The sequence below is a fragment of the Danio aesculapii genome, chromosome 19 (genome assembly GCF_903798145.1).
Source record: "Danio aesculapii chromosome 19, fDanAes4.1, whole genome shotgun sequence".
NCBI classification, from domain to species: domain Eukaryota; kingdom Metazoa; phylum Chordata; class Actinopteri; order Cypriniformes; family Danionidae; genus Danio; species Danio aesculapii.
In genome coordinates, this window is record NC_079453.1 from 46,088,477 (window position 1) to 46,100,976 (window position 12,500).

At 36.1% G+C, this 12,500-nt stretch overlaps 1 protein-coding gene across 1 annotated transcript in view; it reads left to right on the top strand.

Moving 5' to 3' along the window:
• Window positions 1-12,500, top strand: part of si:ch1073-513e17.1 (sialin) — a 20,656-nt gene that overhangs the window by 6,539 nt on the left and 1,617 nt on the right. The window contains exons 5-11 of the mRNA XM_056479505.1: window positions 325-558; window positions 3,869-4,043; window positions 6,390-6,508; window positions 6,944-7,105; window positions 7,187-7,319; window positions 9,753-9,900; window positions 11,262-11,352. Of these exons, the coding sequence (XP_056335480.1) occupies window positions 325-558; window positions 3,869-4,043; window positions 6,390-6,508; window positions 6,944-7,105; window positions 7,187-7,319; window positions 9,753-9,900; window positions 11,262-11,352 (1,062 nt within the window). The remainder of the gene's footprint in view (window positions 1-324; window positions 559-3,868; window positions 4,044-6,389; window positions 6,509-6,943; window positions 7,106-7,186; window positions 7,320-9,752; window positions 9,901-11,261; window positions 11,353-12,500) is intronic.

Below are 12,500 nucleotides of genomic sequence, written 5' to 3' on the forward strand. Positions count from 1 at the left end.
TATATGTATGTATGTATGTGTATATATACATACAGTATATCCATTATATATACTGGATTTCTTATTAAATGCAGCCTTGGTGAGCTATACATGTATATATGTGAGCTATACATGTGTATATGTATATATGTATGTATGTGTATATATATATATACAGTATATCCAGTATATTTACTGGATTTTTTATTAAATGCAGCCTTGGTGAGCTGCATAAGCTTATTTTAAAACATTAAAAATTGTACTGACCCCAAAAGTTAGTGTATGTGTATAAGTGCAGTCCTTGGTTCCTGTCTTATTTCTCACCCTTTCATTTTCTATTCCCAGATTCCAAGGTACCCGTGGAATTCGGAGACACAGGGAATGCTTCTTGGTGCTTTCTTTTTTGGATACCTGTTCACTCAGATCCCGGGAGGTTATTTATCGGGTCGCTTTGGAGGAAGCCTGTTTCTGGGTGGAGGTGTGCTGGGAACGGCTCTCCTGACGCTCCTCACCCCGCTGTCGGCTCAACTCGGAGCCAAGTGGCTGTTCACCCTGCGTGCACTGGAGGGTTTCGGGGAGGTTAGTGTGTATTCATTATGATACTTTAAAGTACAAATGAAATCAAAACTAGCTATATTGATTTTGTTAGCTCACACTGCTAGTTTTGTGGCGAACAATTCATCTGTGCATGTCATTAAGAAAAAGAAAGTAGTTTGTTCTTGTAATCTTTAATTGAAATCTGAAAATGCACTTCCTGTTTGTTTTCAGTTCAATTCTCAGATTAGGTCAGTCCAAGGTATTGGGCGTGGCTAACATGCTTAACCACGCCCCCTCCAGCGGTCAGTTTTGACAACTAACAGAAATAGTGAGCAGGAGGAGTCTGTTAGGTTATTATGACTCACTCAGAAATCTTTTTCCAGATCTTTCTAAATTAAATACCTACTTAACTACATCCAATCAGCTCGCAGTAGAAAAAATAAGCCACGCCCACTGTTTTCTCATTTAATATTTCGTTTCACTTGGAACTGCGTCACAATACTGACGAAAAATGGCCGCAGCTTCTGGTTCATGTGGACTTTACGAGGTCATAAACTGAGAAATCAAATTCACTTAATCTTGACACATTAGAGATTATTGTATTGTAAAACATACAGTAAGTCTCAGAATTTACATTTACATTTTACATTTAGTCATTTAGCAGACGCTTTTATCCAAAGCGACTTACAAATGAGGACAAGGAAGCAATTTACACAACTATAAGAGCAGCAGTGAACAAGCGCTATAGACAAGTTTCAGGCGTGTAAAAGTCTAAGAAGCAAAACATTAGTAGAAATTTTTTTTTTTTTTTTTTTTTTAATAGAGAGAGAGAGAGAGAGAAAGAGGGCTCAGTTAGTGGTATAGCCAGAGAGGCAATTGCAGATTAGGAGGAAAAGTGGAGACTAAACAGTTGTGTTTTTAGTCGTTTCTTGAAGACAGCAAGTGACTCGGCTGTTCTGATGTAGTTAGGGAGTTCATTCCACCAACTGGGCAGATTGAATGTGAGAGTTCGGGAAAGTGATTTCTTCCCTCTTTGGGATGGAACAACGAGGCGACGTTCATTCACAGAACGCAAGTTTCTGGAGGGCACATATATCTGCAGAAGTGAGAGCAGATACGAAGGAGCACAGCTAGAGGTCACTTTGTAAGCAAACATCAGAGCTTTGAATTTGATGCGGGCAGCAACTGGCAGCCAGTGCAAACGGGTGAGTAGCGGAGTGACATGTGCTCTTTTGGGTTCATCAAAGACCACTCGTGCTGCTGCGTTCTGAAGCAGCTGAAGAGGTTTGATAGAACTAGCTGGTAGCCCGGCTAGCAGAGAGTTGCAATAGTCCAGTTTGGAGAGGACAAGAGCTTGAACAATGAGTTGAGCTGTATGTTCAGATAGGAAGGGTCGGACCTTTCTGATGTTGTAGAGTGCGAATCTGCAAGATCGGGCAGTTCTAGAAATGTTGTCAGAGAAGTTCAGTTGGTCATCAATCGTAACTCCAAGGCTTTTTACCATTTTGGATGCAGTGATGGTTGCTCCATCCATCTGGATTGAAAAGTTATGGTGAAGGGTCGGGTTGGCAGAGACTTCAAGCATTTCCGTTTTCATGAGGTTAAGCTGGAGATGATGATCTTGCATCCAGAGTGAAATGTCTGGATTTAAAACATATTTGTCTAAAACAGCTTAAATTGAAGCCAATCTGCAACAGAAACAGCAGGTAATAGAATGCACTCCAATATTATGTAATAGTAACGAACTCCACCTCCAGAGAAGATCACCGCCCACTTCTACAACTCTGCTTGCTTAGCTCCGCCCACTGGGTCATGCTGCAATAGTAAATAAACACATGTCTACAGAAATCAAACTATAATGTGCTCTAAACACAACCATATGCTGTGTAGTACCAAATTGTGGAAAAACAGGCTTTTTAATTCGGATTTTATTTTTCATTCTGGCCTTATTAAAAAGTGGATGAACGATTTTTAATGATTTTTAATAGAATTTTAGGCCACATCAGTAAGAAAGAAGTTGGTGCTTCACTTTATTTTAAGGTGAATTTATTTAAATCAATAAAATTCACCTTTATTTCTATAGCGCTTTTACAATGTAGATTGTGTCAAAGCAGCTTCACATAGAAGACTATAGTAAATTGAAACAGAGTCAGTTCAGTTTCACTGTTTAAGTTCAGTTTAGCTCAGTTCAGTGTGTTTAATAATCACTACTGAGAGTCCAAACACTGAAGAGCAAATCCATCAATGCGCAGCTCTACAGATCCCAAACTATGATTGATGAAGAAAAAACTTCACCAATGGACAAAAGTGAAGATTTAAAAAACCTCGAGAGAAACCAGGCTCAGTTGGGCACGACTGTTTCTCCTATGGCGAGACTCATCTGTCCCTGGAGCGTCACAGGAATCAGTCTCATGCTCTTCACTCCTCCATGACCACCACAGCAGCTGCTCAGGATACGGCCTGGTCCAGGATTATGGAAACCTTGGGATCATCTCGTCGTTGGTCTTGGATCGAATCAGTGGCACTGCATAGTCTCTGAGGGCCTCGTGATGAGTATCCCCAGGTGGAAATAAAGAATAAAGAGAATAATTAGCGTAGCTGCTGTTTATAGTGTATATAAACGAGATGCAAAAACCTGCGTGGAGCACATTCATGTATCATACCGCTAATAAGTGTATGCTTTACTAAACAGATAGGTCTTTAATCTAGTTTTGAATTGGGAGAGTGTGTCTGAGCCTCGCACATTATCAGGAAGGCTATTCCAGAGTTTAGGAGCCATAAATGAGAAGGCTCGACCTCCTTTACTCGACTTTGCTATTCTAGGTACTACCAGAAGCCCTAATTTTTGAGATCTTAAAGAGCGAGTTGGATTGTAGTGAGACAGAAGGTTGGTTAGATAAACAGGAGCTAGATTATTTAAAGCTTTGTAGGTAAGAAGCAATATTTTAAATTCAATACGAAACTTAACAGGCAGCCGGAGGATAAAATTGGGGAGATATGATCATATTTTCTAGCCCTGGTAAGAACTCTGGGGTCATTTACAAACAATGACTCAATCTTAGAGGCTCAGATTTTTTAAATATGTCAATCATATCAGTGAGACCTCAGAGTCTACAATCTGCTACACCCACTCACATTGTGTGTTCTGATGAGGAGCATGTAAACAGGACAAAAAATGCTATTACTTATATATACTTATGTTTATTATTCTTATTTTTTTGTCAAAATCAAAACTTTATTAAGTAATCTCACAGAACAGTCAAAATAAACAACCCTTAGACTCCTTTAAATGCAGAGAACGTAAACAAGATGTCTCCATATGCGAGTCTCCATCTGTCTGTCTGTTTTCCAGGGGGTGACTTTTCCTGCCATGATGGCGATGTGGGCACGCTGGGCTCCTCCACTGGAAAGGGCTCGTCTGATGACATTCTCTGGTGCCGGCTCTAGTTTTGGTGCATTTGTGGCTCTTCCTCTCACTGGCTTCATATGCCATAGTCTGGGCTGGCCTGCAGTCTTCTACTCCTGCGGTGAGGGACAATCACTTCTTTTAGTTTTAGGGATGTGATACCGTTATATCACTAGAGCAAGAGTGTCGTTTTGCTGATTATCAACACATGATCATGATCAGAAATGTGCGGTATTGATTTTAGACTGATAAGCAAGTTCATACAGTATATTGTCTAAGTTTTTTGTCAATATCTCACATCCATATTTTTTAATATGGATAGAGTCACATACTGTTCGAAAGTTTGTTTTTTAGCAATTTATCAACTGGTTGTGTAGGCTATATTATTATAAAATAAAATTATTTAATTAATCATTTTTAGGGTGACTCTGTTGCTCAGTGGTTAGCATTGTCACCTCACAGCAAGAAGGTTGCTGGTTCGAGTCCCGGCTTGGCCAGTTGGCGTTTCTGTGTGGAGTTTGCATGTTCTCCCCGTGTTGGCGTGGGTTTCCTCAGGGTGGTCCGGTTTCCCCCACAGTCCAAACACATGCGCTATGGGGGAATTGAAGAAACTAAATTGGCTGTGTGTAAAATGTGAGTGTGTGTTCCCAGTACCGGGTTGCAGCTGGAAGGGCATCTGCTATGTATAACGTATGCTGGATAAGTTGGCGGTTCATTCCGCTGTGGTGACCCCTGATTAATAATTTTGTTAAGCAAAAATGCATTCAATTAAACATAAAATAGAAAATAAAGATATTTGTAATGTTACAACATTATAACATTTTATATAAGAATATTACCTTTTAAATAGTGTGTGTGTGTGTGTGTGTGTGTGTGTGTGTGTGTGTGTGTGTGTGTGTGTGTGTGTGTGTGTGTGTGTGTGTGTGTGTGTGTGTGTGTGGTCTGAAAATGTGAAATGTTTTATATTGATATGTTGACATTTTCTGAAAATCAATGCTCTAAATGGTAATATTCTTATTTGAAACATTATTAGTAGTTATAGCAAATGAATTAATTTTGAAAAGCACATTGAATTTGGCTACAAACATCCCATGGTGCAATGATCAAAATGAGATATTACAAAATTCCTAAACGTGAGTCTAAATGCTTTTAGGACAAATACAAGTAAACGGCACCTATGATGAAAATAATCCTTTGTAAGCTGTTTGGACAGGACTGTGTGTGTGTATAGTGTGTTTACAGTCATATTGGGGTGATATAAAGACAATAAGTCTTTTTTACATTTCCTGACGTTAAAATAGGATCCAAATCCCTCCCATTTTGAGGCTGACCGCAACTTGGCGTAGGAGTGCGGTTTTCCCGCCCACTGAATTGATTGACGGCCGCGTATTAACATGTCTCCGTAGTAACGCGTATAATCATATCAGCAAGACAGTATGTGCGCAAAGCAACCGGGATTGAAAGATCTGTTCAGCGCTCTGTGATCCTCAATCATCAACAAATGTGATCAAAAAGAGTTTTACAAGTTTAACACGTGCATGTTAATGAACTACAGCGTTTTACCGTCTTTATCAGCACAGTAGCATAGTGTCAGTACAATTATAAAAGAAGATGCTTCAATCCCGGTTTGTGGAAGTTAAATCAGGTTTATTTTGTATATTAACATAACAGATATCCATACAGCAGTGAATATTAATGTGTATCCTGGCACATTTGCTGTGCAAAAACATTGCAAAGCTAAACTTGCGCGCTGTGTGTGTGTTCGCTGCATGTGTGTCTATGTGTGTGTGAATTTTGTAACAACATTGTGTGTGACTCCTCTCAGAAAGGCTTGAATGAACTCCACAACAAATGCATGATAGTCATTGGGAAAGTTCTTACTGTAGTATTTCTCACAAACATTACAAGAGATCTGCTTCATGTCTGTCGCAGACTAAGCTGAGACGCACTGACAGGCACATGGGAACGGTGGGTGGGGAGAACTACTGTAGCATTAAAGGCACAGGCCACAAAAACAGCAACATGGTTGTTCAGAGCAGAAAATCTAATTTCCTGAAAGGTCTAAAAAATAATCTGATGGGTGTTTTGAGCTGAACAGACACATTCTGGAGACATAAAATACTTATATTAAATCTTGAAAAAGCGGTGAAATATGTGCCTTTTAAATGATAATTTTGCTCCCATTTCTGCTTGCAGGTTACACACATCGATTCAATTTGTGTAATACATTTTCAGCTTAATTTTGCAACTTATAAAACATAAATTGTATAGAATTTACGTTTTCAAACTGTGCTTGGAAATGGGAAATGTAAATCATACAATCAAATTTTTGCTCCAAACTAATTTAATTGCATAATTAAATATAAAAATACTTGCCATTTGCCATTTTGGATTTTTTATTTCGCTACTCCTGTGCTTCCATATTTTTTGTCCAAACATATGTGCAATACAGTGTTTTTACCAACAGGTGGTGCCGGGTGCCTGTGGGCGGTGTTCTGGTTTATCCTGGTGTCAGATGAACCACGAACTCACCCCAGAATTACTGTCCAAGAGAAAGATTACATAATCAACTCGTTAGGTCAACAGGTATGGGCTAATTGAATTTTTACATTTTAATGATGCATTTTTCATTCATTAACAGCTAATCATTATAATTAAAAAATTTGCATGATGAATTGTGGCTGGATTTAGATCATCAAATAAATGATTGGCTAGTCGTTGTTAGATTATGAAAAAGACAAAGATCCTGCTTTTGCTTTAATGCGTCCTTTCCGCAAGTTATTTATGATTACTTTAAATTACTTTGCAGTTCCTTTGCAACGTGAAGCAACTGCCCTGGACATCCTCTTAGAATAAGCAGAATATAATAAATAGGTCGTAAACATGAGATGTCAACTTTTGATATGTCAAGATAACAAGAAAATAAGTCATGATCGTGAGAGAACAAGAAAGAAAACTATAGTAATGCATGGCCTCTGAGGACTTCTGTAGATTTCTGATGTTGTCTTTCTGCCTGTTTAGGGGACTGCTCATGGTTGGTCAGTGCCTGTGTGGTCTATGCTGTTCTCTATGCCTCTGTGGGCTATAATCATCCCTCAGATGTGCTCCAACTGGTCTTATTACACTCTCCTCACCTCTCTGCCCATATACATGGACAGCGTACTCCACTTTGATTTGCGACAGGTAGTTAGGAAAACCAGATTAAATTTTTTTTCTGCTGTATGCACTGTATTTAATTCTGTTTCATATGGTTTGGTCATTCAGAATTCGTTCCTCTCCGCTCTGCCGTATCTTGCTGGTTGGCTGTTTTCTGTGGGTTCAGGAGTGCTGGCTGATAATCTGCTGGAGAAGGAGATCCTGAGTGTCACCGCCGTACGCAAAATCTTCACTTTCATAGGTAAGTCAGAGTTTGGATATATATATATATATATATATATATATATATATATATATATATATATATATATATATATTCCAAAGTTTATATATATATATATATATATATATATATATATATATATATATATATATATATATATATATAGTTAATATATATACCCTTTACTTGTATTTGTCCATATATATATATATATATGGATATTAATATATTCAATTCACCTTTATTTGTATAGCGCTTTTACAGTTTAAGAGTTTAAGTTCAGTTCATTCATGTCAGTTCAGTCATATATTCATTCTTTTCGGCATAGTCCTTTTATTAATCTGGGGTCGCCACAGCGGAATGAACCGCCAACTTATCCAGCATATGTTTTACGCAGCTCTTCCAGCTGCTACCCATCACTGGGAAACACATACACACTCATTCACACACATACACTACAGACAATTTAGCTTACCCAATTCACCTATACCACATGTTTTTGGACTTGTGGGGGAAACCGGAGCATCTGGAGGAAAACCCACGCGAACACGGGGAGAACATGCAAACTACACACAGAAACGCCAACTGACCCAGCCGAGGCTTGAACCAGCGACCTTCTTGCTGTGAGGCGAACATGCTACCCACTCCACCAGTGCATCACCTATATGAATATATCGGTGTATATATTTGTTTGTTTGTTTATTTGTTTTTAACAGGAAGGGTCAATATCATTAGCCTTAAGATTTTTTTTTCAATAATTTACAGAGCAAACCACTGCTGTCCTATGACTTGCCTAATTTATTACCCTATTATTATTAACCCTAATTAACTCTGTTAAATTGCACTTTAAGCTAAATACTAATATTTAGCAAAATATCTAGTGAAATATTATGTACTGTCATCATAGCAAAGACAAAATAAATGAGTTATTAGAAAGTAGTTACAATTGAAGTCAGAATTATTAGCCCCCCTGTTTATTTTTCCCCCAATTTCTATTTAACAGAGAGCAGATTTTTTCAACACATTTCTAAACATAATAGTTTTAATAACTCATTTCTAATAACTGATTTATTTTATCTTTGCCATGATGACAGTAAATAATATTTGACTAGATATTCTTCAAGACACTTCTATACAGCTTAAAGTGACATTTAAAGGCTTAACTAGGTTAACTAGGCAGGTTAGAGTAATTAGGCAAGTTATTGAATAATGATGGTTTGTTCTGTAGACTATCAAAAATATATAGCTTAAAAGGGCTAATAATTTTGACCTTAAAATGTTTTTTTTTATATATTAGTCGTCGGTTATTTTGATACAACAGCATACAAATACAGTCTCGGTCATACAGTGGAAGTAAAAAATAGTAAAGGGGGAAATATACAAACAGGTTAACAAAAAATTTAAAACTGCTTTTATTCTAGCTGAAATAAAAAAATAAGACTTTTTTCCAGAAGAAAAAATATTACAGGAAATACTGTGAAAAATTCCTTCCTCTGTTAAACTTCATTTGGGAAATATTTGAAAAAGAAAAAAATTCGAAGGGGACGAATAATTTTGATTGCAACTGAATGTGTGGAAAAAAAGTAATCTTTTATCTTTTATTTCATATCTTTGACCGTTTCTGGCAGTCGTGACTGTTTGTGCTGAATTTTGAAATGTAAATTCTGAATTCATAGACAAAAGTCAGAATTACAAGATAAAAACTTACAATTACAAGATATGAACTCTGAAACGAAAATGTCAGAGATCAAAGTTTATATTCTGACTTCTTCTTTGCAGTTCTAAAACTTTCAGAATTAGGAGAAAAACTAACCAAAACAAATTTTGCAACAGAATTCACAACAGAATTGTGCTATATTAACATAAATTTATGAGAGATCATTGTCTTGCATTCTAATTTTCCTGCATCCATATCTCATAATACTGACTGTTAATTATTTAATTTGCTGAATGGAAAATTTATATCTTTATATTGCAAGTTAATTCAGTCAGAGTACTGGCATATGTACTTAAACTTGTTTAAAAAATGAGAGATGAAAAGAGTTGCAATTTCCATTTCTTTTTTTTAATCTATGGCAGAAACGAGCATCAATAGGGTGCAAAAATCACTCATGTCTCACATTTTAATGAATATTTATGTTGACTTCAGTAAACAACGGGGAAGATTCAATTCAATTCACCTTTATTAGTAAATAGGAACAGTGTAATTCAGTTTGTAGTGTTTAAGTTCAGTTCAGTTTAGCTCAGTTCAGTGTGGTTTAATAATCACTACTGAGAGTCCAAATATTGAAGAGCAAATCCAACGATGCGCAGCTCTATAGATCCCGAACCATGCAAGCCAGAGATGACAGCGGAGAGGGAAAAAAAAACTTCACTAATGGCGGAAGATGCATATTGACAGATCAATTGTAGTGCAGAATTTTTGACATTTGTTTCATCTCTGTCCCATAGGTCTCTTTCTGCCGGCTGTTTTCCTGCTAGCTGTGGGCTTCTCGGGGTGTAGTGGTGTTCTGGCTGTGACTTTTCTGACTTTATCTAGTGCGTTTGGTGGATTCAGTGCTGCTGGTGTCTTTATTAACCAGATTGACATCGCTCCACGGTAAAAACCAGCACTGCTTGACTTATTTGTGTTATGTTTTATTGTAAATTATGTCTTACAGAGCTGTTCATGATACCAGAATTCTTTTCGCTTCATTCAAAGTGCATTGTTCGTATAGAGACTGAGTTCTGGTAAAGGTTTTTTAGTCCTATAAGTTTCATAGCAATTCTGACAATATTGAAAAGTGTTGATTTCAAATTTACAGAAAGATTGCCATGCCATGTGGATAAACCATGTGGATAAACCATATCATACTCTCGAATATGGACTGATAAAAAGGGTGCCAAATTTTCTTAACAACACCATAACCCCACACTCTACACAGAAAATAAAGCTTTTTCACAGATCCAATTTACATGAATGTCCCACAACATTTAGTCAAACCTTCCTCCAAAAACTCAATATTGCAATAGCAAAATAACATATAAAGTCCCTTTGCCATGCCCTATTTTTAGTGTTATCAGACTGTTTTTATCTGGTGGGACTTTAAAGGTAGAACTTTTACCTTTTTTTTTAACTTTTACTGAGCTAAACTGAACTGAACTTAAACACTACAAACTGAATTACACTGTTCCTATTTACTAATAAAGGTGAATTGAATTGAATCTTCCCCGTTGTTTACTGAAGTCAACATAAATATTCATTAAAATGTGAGACATGAGTGATTTTTGCACCCTATTGATGCTCGTTTCTGCCATAGATTAAAAAAAAGAAATGGAAATTGCAACTCTTTTCATCTCTCATTTTTTAAACAAGTTTAAGTACATATGCCAGTACTCTGACTGAATTAACTTGCAATATAAAGATATAAATTTTCCATTCAGCAAATTAAATAATTAACAGTCAGTATTATGAGATATGGATGCAGGAAAATTAGAATGCAAGAAAATGATCTCTCATAAATTTAAGTTAATATAGCACAATTCTGTTGCAAAATTAGTTTTGGTTAGTTTTTCTCCTAATTCTGAAAGTTTTAGAACTGCAAAGCAAAAGTCAGAATATAAACTTTGATCTCTGACATTTTCGTTTCAGAGTTCATATCTTGTAATTGTAAGTTTTTATCTTATAATTCTTACTTTTGTCTATGAATTCAGAATTGGTTGAATGTTTATCAAAAGATGGTTGAATGTTTATCAAAAGATTTTTAGATCATATTTCATGTATTACTTATTGCTGTTGATGTCTTGTTTTTAATTATAAACCATTTTTTATGATAGAAAAGTTATATTTATTTAACATTTTATCTGTTTTTGCCATGACAAAGCCCGAGAAGCTGATATGGCAATAAACCCTCTCTCTCTCTCTCTCTCTCTCTCTCTCTCTCATGGCATTGGTTTTATCTCTGTGCTTTGTTTTCTCAGGTATGCAGGAATGCTTCTAGGAATCACAAACACTTTTGGGACCATTCCTGGTGTACTTGCTCCAATCGTAGTGGGTTACTTGACCAAAAATGTACGCTGTGTTTAATTCTCTGTTGCAAAGCATTCATTTAAAGGGATAGTTCACTCCAAAATTAATGAATAAACTTGTACCTCCACTTGTACCAAACCTGTTGAGTTTCTTTCTTCTGTTGAACACAAAGGAAGAGATAACAACAGCAATAGACTTCCATAGTATTTTTTTTTTTGTTCCTACTATGGATTTAAAGAGGACCTATTCTGCAAAAATCACTTTTATAAGATGTTTAAACACAGTTATGTGGAGAAAGTTTGTAAATATATCCAACTTTTAATGGTAAAAATGAATTAAGTCTATTGTTTATTATCACACTTGATAATAACAGTCTGCAGAAACACTTTGATTGACATTCTCCCTTTGTACGTGCCATCAAAAGGGGGAAAGCCCCGCCCTTAAGTGACCATCTCTCCCTCATTAGCATAAACAGCCCTGAGTGAGAAGCAGTCGTCCGCCATTAGAGTTTTTTTTTTTAACTTTATTATTAGACATTAAAACATTTTACAGAACAGAAAATTCAGTGACAGCAGCGATTTAAAAAGAAAAAAAAGAAAACGACAGAAAAAAAAGTAACCCTAGATGTAAATAAAAACAAATTACAAAAAAAAAACATACATTATTTTCAGTTTCAAAGGAGCTGGAAATACTATGTCCTGTTCAGATACAAAGCAACAGGTGCCCATCTTTGCTTAACAATAGCCAGTTTTAATTAAAGTTGAGCAGTCATATACTCCATTCTATAAATAGATTCAAGTTTTTCTATCCACTGTACTATTGATGGAGGGTGTGGCTTCATCCAATTTATTGTTATAGTCTTTCCTGCACATAGTACAAGTATATGTAGTATATATCTCTGGGTTTTATTATATATATCCAGTTTTATTGACAGATAGCCCAGGCAGGGAACATTGCTGAAATTAATTAATTAAATGAATTCTTAATTAACTTCAGTGTTTGATGATTACATTACATTCAGTTTAATAACGTTTCACACTGTTGTTTACTGTACATTCAAAGAGTCTTGATTTAAGGTACAATGACCAGCACTTATTTTTTGTAACTACAAGAATATATCAATTAATAAATTGGTTTAAGATCGATGATAGATTTGTATATGACGTTGATCATGCTAAATAAATGCAATA